Here is a 21,458-nt window from a genome sequence, read left to right as displayed (position 1 = left end):
CTAACTGCCTTCCCTGCTTTCAAGCCACCCCCTTTTCCCCAGCGAAACAAGGTGCTTGCAAAAGAGAAGTCTAGACTTTTGCAACCCCAGGGATGGATAAATCTCTGCTATCTTGCTGCTGTGAAAGTCGAGAAGTATTGACTCTTTCTTTCTTTTCTATAAATCTGTGGATCCTCTTGGAAAGAGTAGAAGTTAGGGCATCTTGAGTGCAGGGTGGAGCCCCAGGTCTGCCACTTGTGGTGAGATTGTGGGCCACGTGTCACCCCTCTCCAAGTCTTGCTTTCCTATCCATGAGTGAGTGTTAGATGAAATGATCTTTAGGGTCGCTCCTTGCTCTGGCTTCCTTTGGGAATGAGCTGACTTCTGAGAAGCGGTTTCTCTCCCCCTACCTTCCGCCTCCTGGCCTTGCCTGGTTTCACCTTTCCTCCCCGCTGTCTGCCTGACCTCCCAGAGGCCATTGGTTGCCAGCAATGAACACACACACTGAAGGGACCCTGAACCCTCACGGGAGTGGCAGTGCCTGGGTGATGAAAATGAGAAATCCAGATTTAACTCAGCTGAGTTCTAATTTCAGTTTTTAACTTTATTTTATTATTATTATTTATTTTATTTTATTATTAGATATTATAGCAACTGTGTGTCCTGGGTATCATACTAAAAGTTTTGTATAAATTATCTCAATTAATTTTCACAGTACTCCATGAAGTGGCCCTTGTTATCCCCTTGAGCTGTTGGGAGGAATCGGGTATGTGCTGGGATCCCAGACTTCTGATGGAAGCACATAGGCATTGAGTTTTCTGAGTAGTTAGAGATGCTTCGGCTGGAAATGAGAGTCACGTGATGCAAAGCTGCGTTCCTACTGACTCTGGCCTTGCCCCTCTCCCCCTGGCCCCTGTCTGCCAGCGCCCACCCCCACATACACACCTTCCTTAAGTCAAAGCCACTGGCTGGTGCCTCTTTTCTATTTCTGTACAAGGGTGACATTGCGAGCCCTGAGCTCAGCACCACATCGCCCAGCACCTGCTGTCTGCCTACTGATGTGGCACGAATACAAGTGTAATAGGGATTTATGGCCTTGGACATTTCTGCAATGCTTTCCTTCCCCAGGGGGCGGGGTGGGAACTCAGTGTAATGGGAGTTGCAGGAGCAGCGCGTACTCCTTCCAGTTCCAAAATTGTCTGGACTCCTGATCTCAGAGTATATATGGCTCCTTTTTCTGTGGGCATGTTGTTGGCATGTTACCTCCTCTGCCTAATTTTGTCTCTGTGGCTAAATCCTGTTGGCCTCGAGGGCTTGCTTCTGTGGGTTCATGTTGCAACCCTTTTGAGTTCATATCGCAACCCTTACAATGGACCTGGGCCTCTGACAGCTTTGCCTTGTGCGCCTTCCCCCTGCCCCCTGCTCAGCTTCTCGCTTCTGGGCTCATCCGCCCTGACTACCCATTAACCAAACGGCCTGGGGCTGCAGTCCCACCTGGTCTCTTTCTTCCAGCTCTTACATAACCTGTGGCTAAACTCACTGTCATTGACCCCGAAAGCTCAAGCATGAATGAAATGTCTCTGACATGTTCCTACCCTTGTTCTCCTTTGTGCTTCCCTGATCCTCAGTCCCTCATTTAGAAAGTAGGAGTGATGACAGCGCCACTTCAGTGAGTTGTCGTGAGGACTGTATAAAAGAACGAGCCATGTGACCACTGGCCTGGTGTCTGGAAGATGCGAAAGGTTTCCGCTCCCTCCCTCACGCACCTCCAGGGGCCTGTGTCCGCAGGCAGAGGCCACCCGCCCCACCTTTGAATCACACCCCTGAGTATTTCTTCCCTGATCAGGACACACATGTACTTAGTGAAATCACCCGTCCTTGGGCCAGCCCCGTCTCCGCCTCCAAGGCGACAGCTGATGATCTGATTTGCAGTGGGCCGTTAGAGAATCTGCAAGCAGTCTTGGTTAGCGAAGCCACCCCCATTGGGTCGAAGAGTCTCTAGTTCTGATCCTGGCTCTGGCACTTAGGATAGAAATGTGACCTTACAAAGGTCATGACTTTTCTCTAGACTACCATTTCTCCATTGATGAAACGAAAGAGTTGGGTTAGTCAAACTTTAACTCTACAGTCTCCGCGAGCTTCCGGCCGGTCCCCCGTGGTCTCTGCCGGATGAGCACTGGCAGGGGCTGAGCCGTGTGTGCCCTCTGGTCCTCTCTGGGCTGGTGCATGCGCCTCAGGAACTAGAGGGTTTTGCCAGGAAGATTCCCGGCTTTATTTCTGCTCCTGACAGTGTCTCCTCCAATGTGTGTCTGCTCCCCCAAACACTTTATTTATCCCCAATTCTCTCCTTCCACAGGGGAAAACTTAATGACCCAGTCGCCTTAATAAGAGTCTTACAGAATGCATCCTCAGGTTAATCAGCTGTGTAAACCAAACAGCTGTCATTTTTATCTCCTGGAAACAAGCTATGGAGCAATAGCCAGTGGACATCACCCTCTCTCTAACACACACACACACACACACACACGCACACACACGCACACGCACACACACACATGCACACGCACACACACGCACGCACACACATGCACACATGCACATGCACACACGCACGAGAGTGCACACATACCCACGTGCCACACACCCCAACACACACCCCCACAAGCACTGCCTTTCTTCGATTGTTTTCTTGAGCTGTGTCTTAGCTAATGTGTAAGAAGAGGAACATCTTCAGATACATCTGGGTTTTTTTGTTTTTGTTTTTGTTTTTGTTTTTTTTAGGCAAGATAGTCTTTAGTTGACCTTACAGATTGCAAGGACCTTGTCGGCTTACAATCTTTTTATTTTTTAAATTTTTTATGCCTATAGCACTTGGTCTTCCTGGGTGGTCTCCCACCCAAGGACTAACCAGGCCTGACCCTGCTTAGCTTCCGAGATCAGATGGGATCGATCAGATGGGATCGGGCTTGTTCAGGGCAGCATGGCAGTAGACTATTTTATATAAATGTTAAGAAGCTTGTCCTCCTTGCTCTCAGAAGACTTTGAGCCTGTCTCTGACCGAAGTATCTACTCTTTTGCTCCCCGCAAGCTCTCAGCAGGTCTGAAACTCCCTAAAGCTCTTACTATCGAATTGGGAATTCACTCTTTTGGATGAAGCATCATTGAGTTTCTTGTTTAAAATGCAAACGCCCTTTATCAACCATTTATATCTCAGCAAGGGTATGCTTATGAGAAAACTAGCTGTGGATTTTGCAAAGGGTCCCAAGAGAGTTAGATCCAGAATAAGTAAGTTTTGAGGGGATAGAAGAAAATGGAAAGGGATGATGGGGAAAATAGCTACTATTAGAGGGAAGCAAAACTTGGGTTGGTAGAACGTGAGGTTCTTGGGTCCTGGTTGTTATGGGCCGGGGAGTATGGCCTGGGGAGTTGAAAGGAGAGGAGGGGAATGGTGTGGTGGGAAAGCCAGGACTCAAACCTGGGTGACCGCACAGCTTTGCTGGACCGACCTCTCACCCCATTGCTCCTGGGGTTCAGGTCGCTAGAAGTCTCTGGGCAATGTCTTGCAGACCTATCTCATTTCTTAGTCATCAAGAGCTGAGGGATCATTGTCACTGGAAGAACCTGCAGAGGTCTAGGCGCACAAACCGACTCTGCACGCAGGTCTAGGCTGATGCTCTCAACACGAGGCCACCCTTCACAGGAAGGAGAGAGAGAGTGTCTAGTCCCTTCGGTTTCCCCTGGTTGCCAAATGAAGTGGCCAAAGTGTCCCTTGAATCATAACAGGACAAGAAGGTTTGGAGGCAGATAGCCTGGGACAGAAATCCCTTCCTCCTCTCTTCCTAGCTCTGTAGACTTGGACTCATTTCTTAATTTCTCTAAGACTTGCTTTCTTAATCTTTGGCTATGATATACCTACTTCGGAGATTTCAGAAGGACGAAATGAGCTAACGTAAGTACTATGCTCAGGCACAGTGTAATTTCTAGGTGTGTGGTATATATCATCCCTGTAATCAGCTGCAGAAAATGACCTTTCTGAACTTAGTTTGGATGAAGATAAGGGTGGAACAGGGTTAAGGCTTTGGTTAAGATGTTACTTCATGACAAGGAAGATTAAATTGAAGGCACTTCTTGGCATTGGGGCTCTCCACCTACCCAACAGTCCGGCAGGCCCTGATTTTGACCTTGGCTGGCTATATCCAGTGACGTATACATGGTGGATCCCAGCGGGGTCTAGTGGGGACCTTGCTGATCGAAGGCCTTAATGGGTCCCTGCTTTCCCTGTCTACTTTGCTAGGAAGGGTGTTTCTCCAGTTTGATGTCTGGCCCATGTCTTATATTTCTTTTGCTTCCTTTGCATTCTTATTTGGAGTCTGTAACTTCTGAGCGGATAACCTGCAGTAGGGGAGAATTCTAATAGCACGTTAGAGTGAGAAGGGACTTCATTACCTCATCTCACCCCTGCGCTTTTACCAGTGAAAAAGCTGCAGTGGAGGGAATGTTTTTTCTTTCAGGGAGCTGGACTTTCTTGTCCTGGCTTGCTTTCGTTTGGCCCTGGCTGGCAGCCATGACCCTGACTGTAGCTCCTTACATGGACACAGGTGGCTTCTGGCTGGCTCTTGGGAGGGAGCTGGGCCATGAATAACCACAGCCTGCTTTCCTATTTCCCCAGAACGAGCTCTGTGTTCTGCACGGACTTGAGCTTTGACTTGTCTGCCTTCCTTTCCCACCCTCTCCGTTGCGATTCAGGCTCCCGCTGGCACCCGAGCTCTTCTTTGCCCCCCTCGAGCTCTCTGGGAGGGTTTGTCTTTCGGCCAGACTGAGCTGAGCTTCTAGAAGGCTCCGGGATAAGGGAAGAGGCTCAGCCTTTCCAGATGGAAAGCAAGCTGGAGCCAAACTGGCTAAAGGCCTGACAGGCTGGATTGATAATAATGCTGTGTGTCTGAGGCAGCCCAGCCAGGGGAATGCGGCCAAATGACCTCAGAGAGGGGGCAGCTGCAGCTGAGCGTTTCCAGCTCTGAGAGAGACCGGAGGCACGTAACGCACACCAGGGGAAGAGCCTCGCGCTGAGAACCCCCCCCCCCCCCGCCTCTCTCTCTCATGCATTTATACATATACTACATAGAGGCATACAAGAGTAAAATAGCAAGGGAAACTGAGGCCCAAAGGGAAAGAAGAAATTAACAGCTTGTCTTCACGTGGGCTTCTGCCATAAGCTGTTCTATTTCGGGCCTCCATCCCCCTAGCTAGTTGACAAGCAGAACTACTTAAAATACCTGCTAGCTTAGCCCGTCTCTAAGGATTGACATAAATCCCGCCTTTAGCCATGTTACTATGATAAGCAACGCGTTTGAGTGCGTGAGGCCATCTGATCCCTCCATCAGTGCCTGTACCCATGGAAGGAACGTGGAGAGAGCGTGGGCACCCCGGACACGGAAGGCTGGGGGAGGAGGCAGGACTCAGCCCAAACCGAATATCTGGGACATTTTAAACTCGTTTTATTTTATAATAACATCCATTTTTCTGAGCATACGAGTTAATATATACCTAAAGTATAAAAGTTTTAAATTATTAAAAAGTAACAAAGAAGGAAAAAGTTCACCTGTGATCCCATTACCCAGAGATATTAGGTTAAACTGCATGCAGTTGCCATTTTTGTAGGTCAAAATGGCTGAATCTCAGCAATTTCATGAGGAAAACAGGCACAATATCAGCTTAATATTCTGGGGCCTTTCCTTCCAAACATTTTCTATTCCTTTCAAAATGTATTTTTGAGGTTATGAGCTATATACAAGTTTATGTCCACCTTTTTTTTTTCATGAAACATAAGATAAGCATTTTCCCTGTATTTGTCTCATAACTACGTAGTAGTCAATCATTTGGGAGGATTGAAGGCATCGTCACACCCCCAGCTTGAACTGTTCTAGCTCCTGCGTCCCATGGCCCAAGAAAAGAAAGAGCCTTGTTTCTGACACTGTCTTGGCCAGGGGACAGGCTGGGAGCAGCTCTCAGCAGGGCCGGGGAGAGAGCTCTGGTGGCAGGCCACCGGAAGGCGGCTGGCTCCTGCTCCTCTGTGGAACATGGGCTGAGTGGAGGCAGAGGATAGGAGTGGAAAAGCTTGCTCCTGAGAGGCTGGGCAGAGTGGGGAGAAGGGCGCGCTCACTGGGATTCCGGAGGAGAGTCCCATGCCAGCAAGAGGCTTCTCTGGCCCAGAAAGGGTCGTGTTAAGTGCTCAGGTGTTTCATTCAGCCGCTGACACATCTGAGGGCTCTGTGTAGACGGAGGTGGGTCAACCTGAGAAGCAGGCTTTCTTCTCAAGGTGTTTTCTCTGCCTTGGCTTCCCGCATGGCCAATTTCAAGGTCAGACAAGCCCTTTGGGCGAGATGGGAATTGTCCCCCTTTACCATGCTTCCCATGATGCCTATGCGCGCAGCTGGTTTCCTCATGGAAATGAGCGGATGACAGGGAGGGAGAGAAGGAGGGAGGGAAAGAGGGGAAGGGAAGGGAGAGGAGGGATTCTCTCTGGTGCTGGTGCTGCACTGGCTGTCAGGCGACAGGAAAGTCACACAGCCTCTTCGAAGCTCAGCTTCTCACATGCGAAACAGGAATCCTGCTGCTGACCACGTGGGTTTGCTGTGGGGCTTAGCTAGGTTATGGTATTGAGACTCCTCACACAGTACCCGGCACGGGGCAGGCACTCCACCCCTTACCACTGACCTTTTGTTACCTCCTCAGCCCCCGCCCCTCCTTCTAGACTCCCCAAGCGCAGGAAGGAAGGGACTCGTGATGACATTAATGAAAAACGTTACTGCTATTGAGCATTTACTATTCACTTGACCGGTATTTATGGAGGACCTACTATGTGCCGGGCACTTTTCTCAGCCCTGGGAATACAGCAGTAAAGGAAAGTGAGTTCTGCTCTCCCGGCCTATCCATTCCAGCATGGGGAGGCAGACCGTGAACAAATCCTGTGAGCCAATAAAGGGACGATAAATGTCAAGTGGAGATACGTACTATGCGCTGTGAAGAAGAACGTGGTAGGGGCGGGAAATGGACGGGGCGCGGAGAAGCGAGGGGGGCCGTGCCGCTGTTCCACACAGGGCCGCTCGCCAGCCGTTACTGGAGCATTAAACAACCAAAAAAATGTATTGTTTAAAAAAGCGCTTTTGGACGTGATGAGGACAGCTCCAAGCCCCGGGGCTGGTGACAGCTCTCTTTGCCTATCGGAGGTGGGAGTTGGAACGTGGGGTGGGAAAGAGGCTCAGAGCCCCGGGACTCCGGGTGCCTCTTCTGCGTGCGGTGTTTCCGGCTTTGTGGGCCGTGAAGAGGAAAGATGGCGTCGGGCAAGGAGTTTTTATAAGTAAGTCGCAGGCTTGGCACATTGATTCAGTCCCTTTGGGAGTGAGCTGTCGGATTCATCGGTTCTGCAGACACCAGCTTGTTAGCTTATAGCCTTCCCCGGGAAAGCTGCAGAGCTTTCCCCAGGTTCCGGTGGGTGGCAGCTCAGGGGAGAGCAGAGGTTGGGGTGTGTGGGGGACAGTCGTCCCTACCCAGGAGGACCGGCAGACCAGGGCGGGGGGTCTTGTCCAAGCCTTGCTTCTGCTCGTGGGTGAAATCTGGGGCCTTCTAGACATTGTTCTTTCCTCTGGGCACGAGGTTTAGGACCATGATTGCTCAGAGAAAACAATTTTATGTGCATTGCAAGGGGCAGCTGGGACAAGGTTATATTGTGTGTGTGTGTGTGTGTGCGCACGCACGCGCGCGTGTGTGTTTGTTTCTTGGTGATCTCTGCCCTGCCGTAGAGCCCATGGGGTTCAGTTCTGTTTCTTATCTCAGTCCAGTTTTGAGGTCCTCCCCAGTGAGGCTTTTTCCTTCTTGGTGGCCCACTGTGGCCCAGACCTTCATGGGGAAGGGCCTCTGTCCTCGGCCCCAGGGCTGCATGCCTACCCACAGAGTCCTAGGTGGTGGAGGATGTAGGATTCTCTCCCATGGGTAGGATATGCCACACCTGGGAAAGATCACGTCCCAGATGTCAGTGTTCGAAGGCCTCAGGTAATCTGATAGGATGCGGGCTCCCTGAGAGCAGGGTCTTTGTTTCACTCACTGTTGTAATTCCAGAGACCAGAGCAGGGCCTAGCACAGAGCACATGCTCAGTAGATTCATGGAATGATTAAATGACTCTATCCCAGCCTCCACCCAATTTGCAGAGGAGAAAACTGAGCTCTGAAAGTGGGATAACAGAGCTAGAACTGGATCCCCAAGTTCCCTTGTTCTGTTTTGATGTCTCTTCTCCCTGAGCCTCAGAAACTCAGTTCTCCCCAGGATGCCAGGATTAAGCTAGAGACGTAAACTCTGTAGCCTGCATTTAGCACATAGTGGATGCTAAACTAATGTGAGTTTCTTTTTTTCTTTTTTTTGACACCCTTTTCAAGTTTGTCTTTCAGGCAATGTCATCTACTAAAGATTTTTCTTCCACCTCATACCTCTGTCCCAACCATAACATCTATGTTGTATTCATTTAGCTGCGTGTTAGGGCAGACACAAAGGAATTAAATTAAAAAATGACCAATAGCCTTGTTTACGAGGTTCATCTTTCCCAGTGTATTGGTCAGTGGCTCTCTAGGGCGAGGATACCCGTGGAGGGAATGTCTTGGGCTCTCAGGACTCAAGGGGACAATTCCACGTGGACCCCGCCCCTGAGTGTGCGCTGTCTCCCCCCCCCCCCCAGTGGCAGATGAAATGCTGCAAGTGTGACTCCAGGTTGCCTCACAATTACAACAGTCACCGAGTGGAGAATGTGGCTTCGTCCTCCGGCCCCAACCACTGGTGGCAGTCACAGAACGGTAAGGGCCTGCCACCTACAGGGGCCCAACCTTGTGGAGGCTCCCAAAGGTGGGGGTGCAAACCCTTTGGGTTTCCCGGGCTTTTTTTTTTTTTTTTTTTTTTTACTGCACTGGGATATGGGTGGTCGATAGGCGGAAACATCTGCTTCCATATTTGAGGTCTTTCAGGTGTTGTGTGTAGAAGAGTTAAGAGTCACTGGAAGTTAAGGGAAGGGTAAGAAGAGAGGGGAGTCCTTTTAGTTCACTCCGCTTACTCGCCATGGGCTTGCTGAAGGGACTGAGTCTCGAGGACGGGTCCATGTTGTACGGACAGGTTGAAACTCTTTAAGGTATTGGCGGTACCAGGTGATGGTGGGAAGGAAATCTGGCCAAGCGTGGATAGGATCTTGAATAGATAATATAAGCAGAAAAATGCCGGCGCTATTCCTCTCTGAGGGAAATCAGAGGGTCGAGCGAGAGTGCTTCCGCCTTCCTGGGGCCGCCATAGTCCAGCGCCTTCTTCAGGACAGGAAGGTGGAAATTCTCTGGTCTAAAGTTCCTACTTTTTGTCCTTCTAGATGTCAACCCTGTCTCTCTGCAGCTGGACCTGGACAAGAGATTCCAACTTCAACACATCATGATGGATTTTAAGGTGTGTCTCCTGGGAATGGCAGTGGATAGGAGAGGGACTCTGGGCCATGGGGCTTAGACTCATAGGGAGCACGGAGCTCTTGTCTGCCCAGGCTGGGTGACACTTACTCCGACCCTATATCACAGTGACAGCAGGGGCCCCGCTTAAGAGAGAGCAGTGGCACCTCCAGGCTCCCTGTCTTGGCCATGCAGCGATGACATATCTGCCTCCTCTCAGCATCCCCCACCCCCAGTCCATCTGATTCATTCATCTCTCTGCCAAGCAGCATTCTGCTGGCTGGCCCTGTCACTTGTTAAATGGTTTTTTATTCTTGGTATACTCTGTTTTAATAACTTTGGTGCTGAGCTCTAATAAACAGCCAGAACCGGCCCATCCACGTGAGAGCTGCGCTTTGGAGCAGCCCTTTTGAAGCAAAGTACTCGTTCAGGGCTGTTTCTTCTCAGAGGACTTTCGGATTCTGCCTTTAGACTAACCTCTGACATACTCCTTTGGGAGGAAACTTTTTTTTTTAAATTTGTGATGGGCCATTTTTTTTTTCTTTTCAGAAAAGATTTGATTTTATTTATTCTACAGAAATAGTCGGATGTTTAAGAATAAAGTTTGGTTAATAAGATTGGATGATTGGGGAAGGCGATCATCAGGACTTAAAATGAGTTATGAAGGAAAAGCAACAGGACCTAATTTCTCGTGTGACTAAGGAAGTTAGTTCTAGGAGCCTCACCCCAAGAAAAGGTCAAAAGCATTTCGAGACGTGGCAGGGTCATTTGAATAAATGCCCAGTGTCTTACGGTGACAGCTTTGAAGAGCGCCATTCATTCAGACGGATGCTGTGAGTTTCTTTGTTTTATGTCACTCAGCCATTTGTGTATTTGTCCATTCTTGCTCTGGACGTACAGAGCACTGATTACATGTTAAGGTTGGTGCGAGATGTCAGGGATAAAAACGATGAACAAAGCTAAATCACAATCCCCAAGTCGCCGCAGTTTGTGTGGGGAAGACAGAAACGGTAGTGAGAGCGTGTGATGTGCGCTCTGACTTTGGTAAGAAGAGGTGCTGGGGAGCGTGGGACGGGCGCGTGCAGTCGGCGGGCCTTGTCTCCATGGGGCGTGGTGTCAGAGAACACATCCGGGGTGAGATGAGCCTTTCTCGACCGGTGACAGCCAGGCGAAGGGCGAAGTTCATTCCAGGCAGAGAGAACAGCAAAGCACGAAGGCGGAGGGGCAAGAGACAAGAAGGCCTGTAATTGGGGAGGAGGAAGGTACATCGGGTCCGGAGGGAAAAACGTGTGTTCGTGGCGAGAGGTGAGGATGTGGAGGGCCGCGAACTGGAGAGAGACGAGTTTACAGATATCGATGGGGAGGGCGGAGAGCGGACGAAAGACTCGCCTCTTCATTCGGCACATGTGGACTAGGCAGCTACTGTGTCCCGGATGCTGGGGGTACCGCTGTGAGTGAGACAGACACGGAGCCTGCGCCTCACTGTAGCGGGCCTCAACCAGGGGCTATCCGGCAGTTTCCGGAGAGGTTTTCGGCTGCCGTGACTGTGGTTGTGCTATTGCCATCGACCGAGCAGGGGTCAGGGATGCTGCTGGTCCTCTCACGACGACCAGGACTGCGGCTGCCAGCATGCTTAGGAGCCCGTTTCTGTGATCGCGTCTCCAGGCCTTCCGGCCCTTCAGTCTCTCAGAGCCCGCCTTGTCTGTCACTGCAGGGGCCCATGCCCGCGGGAATGCTGATCGAGCGCTCCTCAGACTTCGGCAAGACCTGGCAGGTGTACCAGTACCTGGCTGCCGACTGCACCTCTGCCTTCCCCCGTGTCCGTCAGGGCCAGCCTCAGAGCTGGCAGGACGCTCGGTGCCAGTCTCTGCCCCAGAGGCCCAACTCACACCTAGAAGGAGGGAAGGTATGTAGACGGGACCCCGAAAAAGTAGCCATGGGGAGGGACCTTCAACAGCCCATCACCCGGAGAACGGACGAGAGCCTGCTGGGCAGTGCTCCTTCCGGCCTTCCCTGAGCTCTCCACCCTCACACATTTGCTGCTTGTCCTCTTCGCTGCCCAGGGAGCATATTTCCGAAACCGTGGAGAGCACTGCGTGGCCCAGCCCTGCTCTCTGCCATGGCCTCCTGCCCCACGGCTCGATAGCCTGTCCACATAGTGGACAGTGCACGGCCAGCTTTGCTCCGGTGCAAGGACTTTGAGATGGCCGGTTAGAGTCAAGTGAGCGAATCACACTAATTTAATTTAGTCTCCGATGTCACCTTGGTAGGGCTTAACGTGAGAATGAGCTTTCTTCGTTTAATCCCTCTATTGAGCCCCATCCTCACCCTTGAGGAAATTCTGGTACAAGCCACAGCTCCAGGTCGCCTGGACTTAAACCCTGAGCTAGAAATGAGAACCTGCCTCTGGAAGCATCTCCGAGCGCCTCTTCCTGAACCCTCCCACGTGGGGCGAAACCCTTCCATTTTTTTCATAGCCACTTTTACCCGCTGCCGCTGCCTTGGGAGGCTTCCTCTGGCCCTGGCCGGGAGCCCTTGAGCCGCTGGGCCGCACCACGTGCTCCGAGGGCTGCCCTCCCTGTGGGCAGCACATCTCGTCCCTCCTCTGCGACAGCTGCTCCTTGGTTGTAATCACAGCCAGATCCACGATGGCTGCATTCTCCAGACCCCAGATTGGAACACAGGACATTTTCCTGATTTCTGGGGGGTTGAAAACGCTTCTCGTTTATATGACTTTATATGAGATAAAGCCTCATCTGAAGATGAATGGTTTTTATTAAAAAGAAAAAGCATAGTTGAAATTCAGGTCTCGAGGGCAATGGTTGCCACATCTCTGTATCCCTGGGCTTCTGGATTTTCTCATTCATCCTAGGTTTTGGACAATTAGTGCCCCCTTAAATTTTTATTATATATCTTACTGTAATTTTCGACACAAGGAAATGAGGAAATTCTTGGGATTGCTGTATTTTCAATGAAGAAGAGAGATTGTTCTTTCTCTTTCTCCCCTTCTCCCACCCCCTTCCCCTCCCCCTTCCCCGCCCCGCCCACCCCCTCTCTGGCCTGGCCAGAGGGTGGTCAGAGGCCTCACATCCACTGTCTGGTCTCTGGTCGGCTCAGCTTCTAGGTTAGGAGGACCTCAGTGGAGCACGAGGAGGGTGGGTCATTGAAGGGGAAGGAGACTTCTGAGCTCAGGACACAGTTTCCTCCTTCCTCAGGGCCTCCTTGCCCTTTCTCTGTAGGTCCAACTTAACCTTATGGATCTAGCTTCTGGGATTCCAGCAACTCAGAGTCAAAGAATTCAAGGTCAGTGTGGCTACCCCTCTAGCTGGTGGGACTGCGGGTATGGAACCCAGGTCATGGGACCTTCCTGGTCTTTCATTTTTCTGTCAACATGGCTGCATTGAATATCGGCCCTGCTCACCCCATAGAGGTACTGGGGTGGTCCCAGAGACTCAAAGGGCCTGAGCTGGAGAGGGTGGGGGTGTCTTTTCAGCCATAGGAGGGTTGAGGGCTGCAGAAAATGGCCCCTGGAGTAGCCTTTGGAAGGCAGGGAAGAAGGGAGGGTCAAACCAGAATGCCTTTCCTTATCTGCCCACCCCAGGAGACTATTTGCCTCTAACTTTTTTATCCCCCCCCCCGCCCCGCCCCCACCTTGGCGTCTGCCTCTTCTCAGAGCTGGGAGTGATCACAAACTTGAGAGTCAACTTCACCAGGCTGGCCCCCGTGCCCCAGAGGGGCTACCACCCGCCCAGTGCCTACTACGCGGTGTCCCAGTTGCGTCTGCAGGGCAGCTGTTTCTGTCACGGCCACGCTGACCGCTGTGCCCCTCAGCCCGGAGCCCCCGCCGGCCCCTCCGCCACCGTGAAGGTGACAGTCCAGAGTGGGAAGGGCACAGGGGCGGGGGGGGAGGGGCGAGACCAGAGCGTAGGTACTAAGGACACCCTCGAGGCTCACACACAGCAGGGTAGGTAGGTGCTAAACTGAAGACGCGGGTATTTAATATTTTAGCAATGGTGAAAAAGCGTGAGTGGTTATTTCAGAGGTCAGAATTTTGTAGCGCTTCCTTAGACCTGCACTATGGGGTGGGAGGGTTTTTACTTTCAGTCACACGTAAGCATAGGCGTGGGTGTGGGGCGAGCGCAAGGCCACGCTTCTCAACCCTGGCTACGTGTGAGAATTTTCTGGGGAGCTAAAAATATTGCGCAGACCCCCACATTCAGATACTCAGATTTCGTTATTGTTTTTTAAGGCTTCCAGACAATTTCAGTGTACTGCCAGGATTAAGAGCCCCTGGTCTGGGGACCCTAAGCTCCCCTCTAGTGATGAGAGCTGGGGCAGGGAGAGAGAAGAGTCTTAACACAGATGCCAGGTGCGTCCCAGGCCCGCTGAATCGGGGGCCTCAGAGACTGGAGTGAGAAGCTCCAGCTTGTTAAGCAACGCAGGGATTTTGCTGTGAAGCCAAACTCGAAAGCCACGAGTAGAGGAGAACCCTGGGCCAGGAAGAGGGGGCCGGCATTTCGTGGTCCTAGGGCTTTAGTTCTGTTAACGTCTGGGAACGTGATCTTTGCCTTACTGATAGGCGGGCACAAGGGAATGGTGTAGAATGGCCTGCGAGGGAGGAAAAGGTGAAAGGAACGTTGCTCGGCTTTATTCTGTCAACTTCTGGGCCAGCTCCTGCCCCGGGGTCCAGAGGGGGCCAGAGGGAGACCAGCCCCAGGAGTGCGCCATCTTTCGGGGCCACAGACAAGGACCAGACGCGGGACTGCCGGCCAGTGCCTTGCGCTGTGCGCTGGGGCGGAGGACATGCCAGCTGTTCTCAGATCTGGCCTTAGGGGGAAATCGCCGCTTTTAAAAAGGGACGATGCCTGGCACTTGTCCCTGGGTTTCGGATGGAATTGGGCCTGTGGTTGGTGCTTTTTAAAATGCTCCACAGCTGATTCTGAAGTATAATATATCCAGGGTTGAAGTCTGTGGGACTAGAGAGACCAGGGGGGCGGGGTGAAGGAGGCGCCGTTCTGGTTGGCAGGGTAGAGAAAGGTATCCCAGGTAAAAAGAAACACGTGGGGAAAAGCAGGGCTTGCAGAGGGAGCAGCTAGAGCTCAGCGATGCCCTGCCGCCAGGAGGGAGCAGAAAACGGGAATGGAACACAACTCAGGTCCTTGAATGCCACGCCGAGGGGGTGGGGCTTAATTTGGGAGACAATCAGCACACGATAGCTCTTCTATTTTTATATCTTAATGAGTCTAGTAACAACTCATCATGCAGTGCAATTAGCCAAACAACCTCAGTCATAGATTGTTGGAATAGAAATCTCTAGAGGGCCCACAAGCTTCTAGAATCACAGTTTACCAACAAGGGTGGCTGAGCACCTTCCTGATGCTGCTTTGGACGGGGCATGACGGGGTGTCCAAATGCAAGGAACGAGCTTGGAAAACCAAGCCAGGACAGCAGTGCAGACACACGTGCGCACGTGCACACACACGCACACACACGCACACACGCACACACACACACACACACTGGCACATACGCAGGCAGCCGAGAGTCACAGGAGTTGAGTGGAGCCTGGAGGAGCTGGGGTCTGAGCTGGATTCCAAGGGGCAGGTGGTAGGGTCTGAGGAGAGGGAGGGCAGCTCCATCCTGGGGAATGCTTTGATCACCTGACCACCGTTCCTGAGGACAGATGGCCCCTCTCCTAGGTTCATGATGTCTGCGTCTGTCAGCACAACACCGCGGGCCCCAATTGTGAGCGCTGTGCACCCCTCTACAACAATCAGCCCTGGAGACCTGCAGATGACCAGGACCCACATGAATGCCAAAGTATGACCAGGCGGGGCGCGGGCCCTTCTGGGCCTCAGTGACCTTTCCAGGGCACAGGGAGAATCTATTCTTTATTATTTAAATATAATCTCAGTTGCACTCCTGCAGTCTAAGCTCTCCTTGCTCTGTGGGGATGGAGAGAGCATTTGGGCTATAGCTGTCCTCTGCCTCCGCCATCCTGCTCCTCATTCATGCCTTTGATGCTTCCGTGCTTTGATGCTACATGGCTTCTTCAAGATCCTTCTTTTACTATTCCCTCCACTTGCCTTATCCTGTGTAGGACGCATCTCATCTCGTTTCCTACTTCGAATGGTCCCCTGGAGTCAGGGCCTTTCTTTGCATAAACGAGGGAAATGGGGGAGGGTTCCCAGCCCAGAGAGAGGCAGTAACCCAATGGGAGGTCCCTGGTGGCAATGGGGGTGGGTTGGGATGGACCATTCCAAGAATTCTCTCTGGCCCAACACGGCCGTTATTCTTGGATTAGTTCCCACACTGGGTGTCAGGAGGCCTGAGTTCTCACTCCACTCTGCTTTATTACTGGCCATATAGCAGAAGGCTCCCCGGGCCCCGGTTTCCGCATTTCCCAGATCTGAGTACGTGGCAGAGTTGCTAGAGATGCGGATAAGTCCGCGAAGCCATGCTTCGTCGATGGCGAGGGTGCTGGTCCAGCGTCAGCCTCGGCTTCTACTTTTCCAGGGTGTGACTGCAATGGGCACTCAGAGACGTGTCACTTCGACCCAGCTGTGTTTGCCGCCAGCCAGGGGGCACGCGGAGGGGTGTGCGACAACTGCCGGGACCACACGGAGGGCAAGAACTGTGAGCTGTGTCAGCAGCACTACTTCCGGAACCGGCGCCCCGGCGCCCCCATCCAGGAGGCCTGTATCCGTAAGGAGGGGCTCCCCAGGGCACCACCTGTCCCTCTGAGCACAACAGAGCACATGTGCCTGGAGACACGTAGACCCTCAGGAAGTGTGATGAGTGGGTTCTCATCACTCATCAGGACGTGTGGGCGATTGTTTTAACTTAGCTGTGCACTTCTAAGCAAATCACCTAACTTCTCCAGACCATCATCAGTCAATCAGTCAGTCACAATGTAGACTTTATTGTGGGCACAGGAGAGAAAAAAGTGAACGAGATACAATTCCTGCTGTTAAGAAACACACACACTATGTGGTAATATAAACCATACACACTTGAGAGAGAGGGGCAAAGCCCTTTGTCTTTTATATGTGTTATTGCCTTTACTTGCTACAATGTGCTTTGCTCTAGAGTGTTCTATTTCCCCCAACACTGAGAATTCCTGTATGTCAGGGATTAGATCTTGTATCTTCAGGCCCTAGTACAATGACAAACAAATAACTGATGCCCTGAGAGTAAAAAAATGGATGTAACGTGACGGAACACCCAGGAGTGACTTAACACGTGCACAAGGGCCAGTGAGTTCGCACAGGCGAGAGCAAGCAAACAGGACGGGAGCCATCTGATTTGGGTGGGGTTAATCGGGGGAGACTTTCTAGAGGAAGAAATGGTCTGTTTCGAAAGGCACGAAAGCGGTCTGGGTGTGATGGGGGGTGATGGTGGAAGAAAGGAGAAAGCTGGGCCGCTTCCTGTTGATAATATTTGTTTATCGAAAGAGTGGGAAAGACGAGTTGACTTCCGTTTCCAGCACTTACTGGCCGTGTGACCTGAATACGTTCTTCACCATCTCTGAGCCTCAGTTTTTCCATCTGTGCAGTAGGGATAGGCATCTCCACCTCTCAGAGTTGTCGTGAGGACTATCTAAGGCAACATGCAAGAGTTCCCAGCTCAGGGCTTGACACATAGCAGTGGTTTAGTAAAGAGTGACAGGGCTTGTATAGTATTTAACGTGTGCCGAGCCCTGTTCCGCCTGCTTCACATTTACTCATTTATTTCCCATAGGAAGCCTAGGAGGGTTGCGTAATTATCCCCATTTTACAGATGAGGAGACTGAGGCACGGAGGGGTTAAATGATTAGGGGTATAAGGTTGGGAGCCAGGAAGTAGTGGAACAAGGACTCGAACCAGGTGGTCTGGCTCCTACGACCTGCCCTTAACGTCCTGCTTTTATTTGTTCTTTATTCCTAACGTGGTGGGTGCTTTTGTCTCTCAGCCTGCGAGTGTGACCCAGATGGGGCGGTGCCAGGGGCCCCCTGTGACCCGGTGACCGGGCAATGTGTGTGTAAGGAGCACGTGCAGGGGGAACGCTGTGACCTGTGCAAGCCGGGATTTACAGGACTCAGCTCCGCCAACCCACAAGGCTGCCACCGTGAGTAGGGAGACTCGCCTGGCATGGTGCGGGGCAGTCTGCACGGGGCCACCAGACCCCGGACGCACCCTGCTCACTAGGCTGTGTGTCAGATGCGGTGCCACCGACCTCCAGTAGGTGGCAGCACAGCCCTAGGTTGGGAGGGGGACTGAGTCAGCCTGCCGATGGGCGGGCCCTGGGCCAAGCCACCAGGTGCTGGAATTGGTGGGAAACGCAGAGGATTTATGAGTCAGCCGGATAATCTGGGGGGATCGGCCCTGCCTGGTTCTGCTCCCGGGCTGGGCCCCCTCCTGGCGTATGCTCCCTGGGGGCGAGATTTTGGTGAGCTGTCCCCCAACCTCATCAACCTTTGCTCCTGTAGGCTGTGACTGCAGTGTGTTGGGGTCCCGGCAGGACATGCCATGTGATGAGGAGAGTGGGCGCTGCCTGTGTCTGCCCCATGTGGTGGGACCCAAATGCGACCAGTGTGCTCCCTACCACTGGAAGCTGGCCAGTGGCCAGGGCTGCGAGCCCTGTGCCTGCGACCCGAACAACTCCCTCAGCCCCCAGTGCAACCAGGTACACAGCGAGGGCGGCCCCTGAGCTCCCACCAGCGTGTGCGCCCCCCACGCTGCCCCTCTGGGCCTTTCCTAAGTCGGGCTGGGCCGCCTCTGTCCCTGCCCCCTGGGGACGGCCACCAACATCCCTCCCTCGGTGGCGTGGAGCCCTGGCGATGCCTGTTTGCCACCCCTTCGCGGGGGCATCCTGGGCTTTGATGTAGGAGCTCGTCTCCGAGTGGGGGCCCTAGCCCAGGGACCCTGCTTTGGGGGCCTCTGCCTCGGGGAGGCTCTGCAAGCCCGGGCCTGCAAGGGAGGCTCCCACTCCGTGCTCTGCCCTCCAGTTCACAGGGCAGTGCCCCTGTCGGGAAGGCTTTGGGGGCCTGCTGTGCAACGCTGCGGCCATCCGCCAGTGCCCCGACCGGACCTATGGAGACGCGGGCACGGGGTGCCGAGGTACGCTCCCACCAAGGAGGGGGTGCCGAGCCTGTGGGGGGAGGGCGAGCACCTGGGGGGGCTCGCGGTGGGGGCGTGTGCTCTGTGGTAGGGGAGGACATCTGTAGCCACGCATCTGGTGTGGGCCCTGGCGGCCCCGTGAGAGCACACGGTCCCCACTGCTCCGGCCGGCCTGCTAGGCCTTCCAGCCCTGAGCTGGTGACATCAGGCCGTCCCCACATCCCCACGACAGGAGGGTTGCTTTGCTCCCCACTCCCTGAGCAGGCATTTCCCAGAGCCATCTCCAGGGCCTCAGCAGGGAGGCGAGGACGCTTCTTTCCTCCTCGTAGATGGAGGAAATGAGTCCCAGGGGGAGGCGTGTGGTCCCCAGAAAGCCAGTCTCACAGCAGCCACAGGAGCTCGCGGACCTGGGCCTGGTCCCAGCTCGACGTCGGCCTCGCCGCGTCGTGTGGGGCGCGTCGCATGCTCTCTGTGGGCCTCAGTTGTCTCATCTATAAAAACGAGAGCACAAGGGCGGCCGGCTCTGTCCCGGAGTGGCCGTGGAAGCCAGCTGAGTTGCCGCGTGTGTGGCGAGTGTGAGACTGAGGACAGTCCCTGACCCGCGGTCCGTGCTGGGGAAGTGCTCGCTTTTGCTTCCGTCGTTACCAAGACTGTACGCTGACCTTGACAGTCTGTTAATGCCAAAAAGAACCCCGAGTCAGACCTCCTCTTGAGCATTCCCCACCAGACACCTTGGGCTCCCTGACCCTGGCCTCGTTTCTCCCCGCCCCAGCCTGTGACTGTGACTTCAGGGGAACCGAGGGCCCCGGCTGTGACAAGGCCTCAGGCCGCTGCCTCTGCCGCCCCGGCCTGACCGGGCCCCGCTGCGACCAGTGCCAGCGAGGCTACTGCGACCACTACCCTGTGTGCGTGGCCTGCCACCACTGCTTCCAGGCCTACGACGCCGACCTCCAGGAGCAGGCCCTGCGCCTCCGCAGCCTCCGGAATGCCACGGCCGCCCTGCGGCCGGGGCACGGCCTGGAGGACCCCCGCCTGGCCTCCCGGGTCCGGGATGCAAAGAGCAAGATTGAGCAGATCCAAGCAATTCTCCGCAGCCCCCCGGTCACGGAGCAGGAGGTGGCCCAGGTGGCCAACGCCATCTTCTCCATCAGGTAACTCCATTTCCTGCCAAGCACTTATGTCAGGACCGCCCTTCACAGTTCACAAAGCACTTTTCATGTACATGCTCTAAACCATCACAACAGTCCTGTGTGGGTGTTAGTACTTCCATTTTCAGATGAGGAAACGGGCACAGAGAGGTGATGTGACAGAGCCACAAGGCCACCAAGGGGCAGAGCAGGGCCTCGGAGCACAGCCTGGAGCCCACGCCCAGCATTCCTGCAAGTGCCCGGCCTGCCCGTGGGAGAGTCAGCTCTGGATTAGTCACCCCGGTGGAGGGCATCTGAGAGGCAGGGGCTCTAAAAATAACTTGTATTTGCCTTTGGAATGGGAGCGGTCCCACCTACACCCACCTCCTACCAGCAGGGGCTCCTTCCCAGTGAGATTTAGTTCTGGAAGTGGCTATAGTTAGTTTTCATTGCCAGACTGTCGTGCCCAGAGCCGTCCAGGTGTGTGACTGACCTGAGTCTCACAATTGAGTAGTGAGTCCAGAGGCCTTTGGTAGGCTGGCAGCGCGGGCGTGGAAGGGCGGTCCGTGCCTTAGCAAAGCCTGGAGGTGGAGAACGCGACAGGGAGAGGGAATCTGGGCCGGTGAGCCCCTGCAGGTGGAGATGAGCAGGGGCCGCAGCTGTGGGAGCTCAGGTTGGGGCGCGGACTGCAGGACGGAGCCTCGGTGCCTGGGTTATACAGGTGCTGGCTGAGTCAGCCTGCAGCGAGCCAGGCAGCGGGGTCAGGGAGGTGTTTTTCATGGAGGCGGAGGAGGTTCGGGGGTGTCAGGGTCACACACGTCAAGGAAGGAGAGGCTTTTCTGGATCTGCCTGCAGAGGGATGGAGGGGAATTAGGCTGGCGCCCCCAGCCCCTGCCCTGCAGGGTCCTCTTCAGCCTTGGGAGCCTCCTTCTGTTGCCTCTGCTGAGGCCTCTGCTTTTCCTAACTCAGTAGCAGTTTCTCCAAGGGGAGGGCTGGTTCTGGGGAGGCGAACCCCAGCCATCTGTTAGTGAACGGTCCTCTCCTGTCTCAGGCGGACTCTCCAGGACCTGCGGCCCAATCTGCCCCTGGAGGAGGAGACCCTGGCCCTCCCGGGAGACCTGGAGAATCTGGACAGAAGCTTCAGCCGCCTCCTCGTTCTGTACCAGAATAAGAAAGAGCAGTTTGAAAAGATGAGCAGTGCCGATCCTTCAGGTGAGGAGTCGGTGCCCGGACAGCCGCGGGCATCACCTCGTCTCCCCTCCTGCTCCTGCGTCCCTGCGCCTGGCCTCCGGGTCCAGGGGCCGCTCAGTTTTTCTCCCCTCTCCCCACAGGAGCCTTCCGGATGCTGACTGCAGCCTACCAGCGGTCGTCCCAGGCCGCCCGGCAGGCCTCCGACAGCTCCCGCAGGCTTCTCCAGCTCAGGGACAGCCGGAGAGAGGCAGAGAGGCTGGGGCAGCAGATAGGAGGAGGGGCTGCCAGTGGCCCTCAGCTCGCAGCCCTGAAGCTGGGCATGGCTTCCCTGCCTGACCTGACACCCACCATCAACAAGGTGAGTCACGGCATGGAGCCCCACTGCGCGGAGCCCCGCCCCAGCGTGGCACGCACCAGCTGCTGCTCCGTTTCCCGTTAGGGCCACGTGAACCCACCCTGCTCCCCAGCCCATCCTGACCGTTGGCCCCCATGGGTGTGCTCAGCGGTTGCCAAGGAAACAAGTTTCTGGTGCCCCGTTGCCATGGAGATATCTGGCTGTTTGTTTCCCGGGTGTGGGATGGGAGAGGTTGTTGAG

General features: G+C 54.1%; 1 protein-coding gene and 1 pseudogene across 1 annotated transcript in view; one reads left to right on the top strand and one right to left on the bottom strand.

Moving 5' to 3' along the window:
* LAMB3 (laminin subunit beta 3) overlaps positions 1-21,458 on the top strand; it is a 36,906-nt gene that overhangs the window by 5,735 nt on the left and 9,713 nt on the right. The window contains exons 5-17 of the mRNA XM_016158569.2: positions 8,706-8,820; positions 9,378-9,451; positions 11,162-11,353; positions 12,687-12,750; positions 13,121-13,314; positions 15,147-15,267; positions 15,964-16,152; positions 17,398-17,553; positions 17,915-18,111; positions 18,434-18,545; positions 19,318-19,696; positions 20,724-20,884; positions 21,004-21,221. Coding sequence (XP_016014055.2) covers positions 8,706-8,820; positions 9,378-9,451; positions 11,162-11,353; positions 12,687-12,750; positions 13,121-13,314; positions 15,147-15,267; positions 15,964-16,152; positions 17,398-17,553; positions 17,915-18,111; positions 18,434-18,545; positions 19,318-19,696; positions 20,724-20,884; positions 21,004-21,221 — 2,172 coding nt within the window. The remainder of the gene's footprint in view (positions 1-8,705; positions 8,821-9,377; positions 9,452-11,161; positions 11,354-12,686; positions 12,751-13,120; positions 13,315-15,146; positions 15,268-15,963; positions 16,153-17,397; positions 17,554-17,914; positions 18,112-18,433; positions 18,546-19,317; positions 19,697-20,723; positions 20,885-21,003; positions 21,222-21,458) is intronic.
* On the bottom strand, positions 2,839-2,971 carry LOC118613114 (annotated as a pseudogene).

Source organism: Rousettus aegyptiacus, unplaced genomic scaffold (genome assembly GCF_014176215.1).
Source record: "Rousettus aegyptiacus isolate mRouAeg1 unplaced genomic scaffold, mRouAeg1.p scaffold_m13_p_17, whole genome shotgun sequence".
Lineage (NCBI taxonomy): Eukaryota > Metazoa > Chordata > Mammalia > Chiroptera > Pteropodidae > Rousettus > Rousettus aegyptiacus.
Note: the sequence above shows the minus strand (reverse complement) of the source record. Positions and strands in the feature narration are given on the sequence as shown.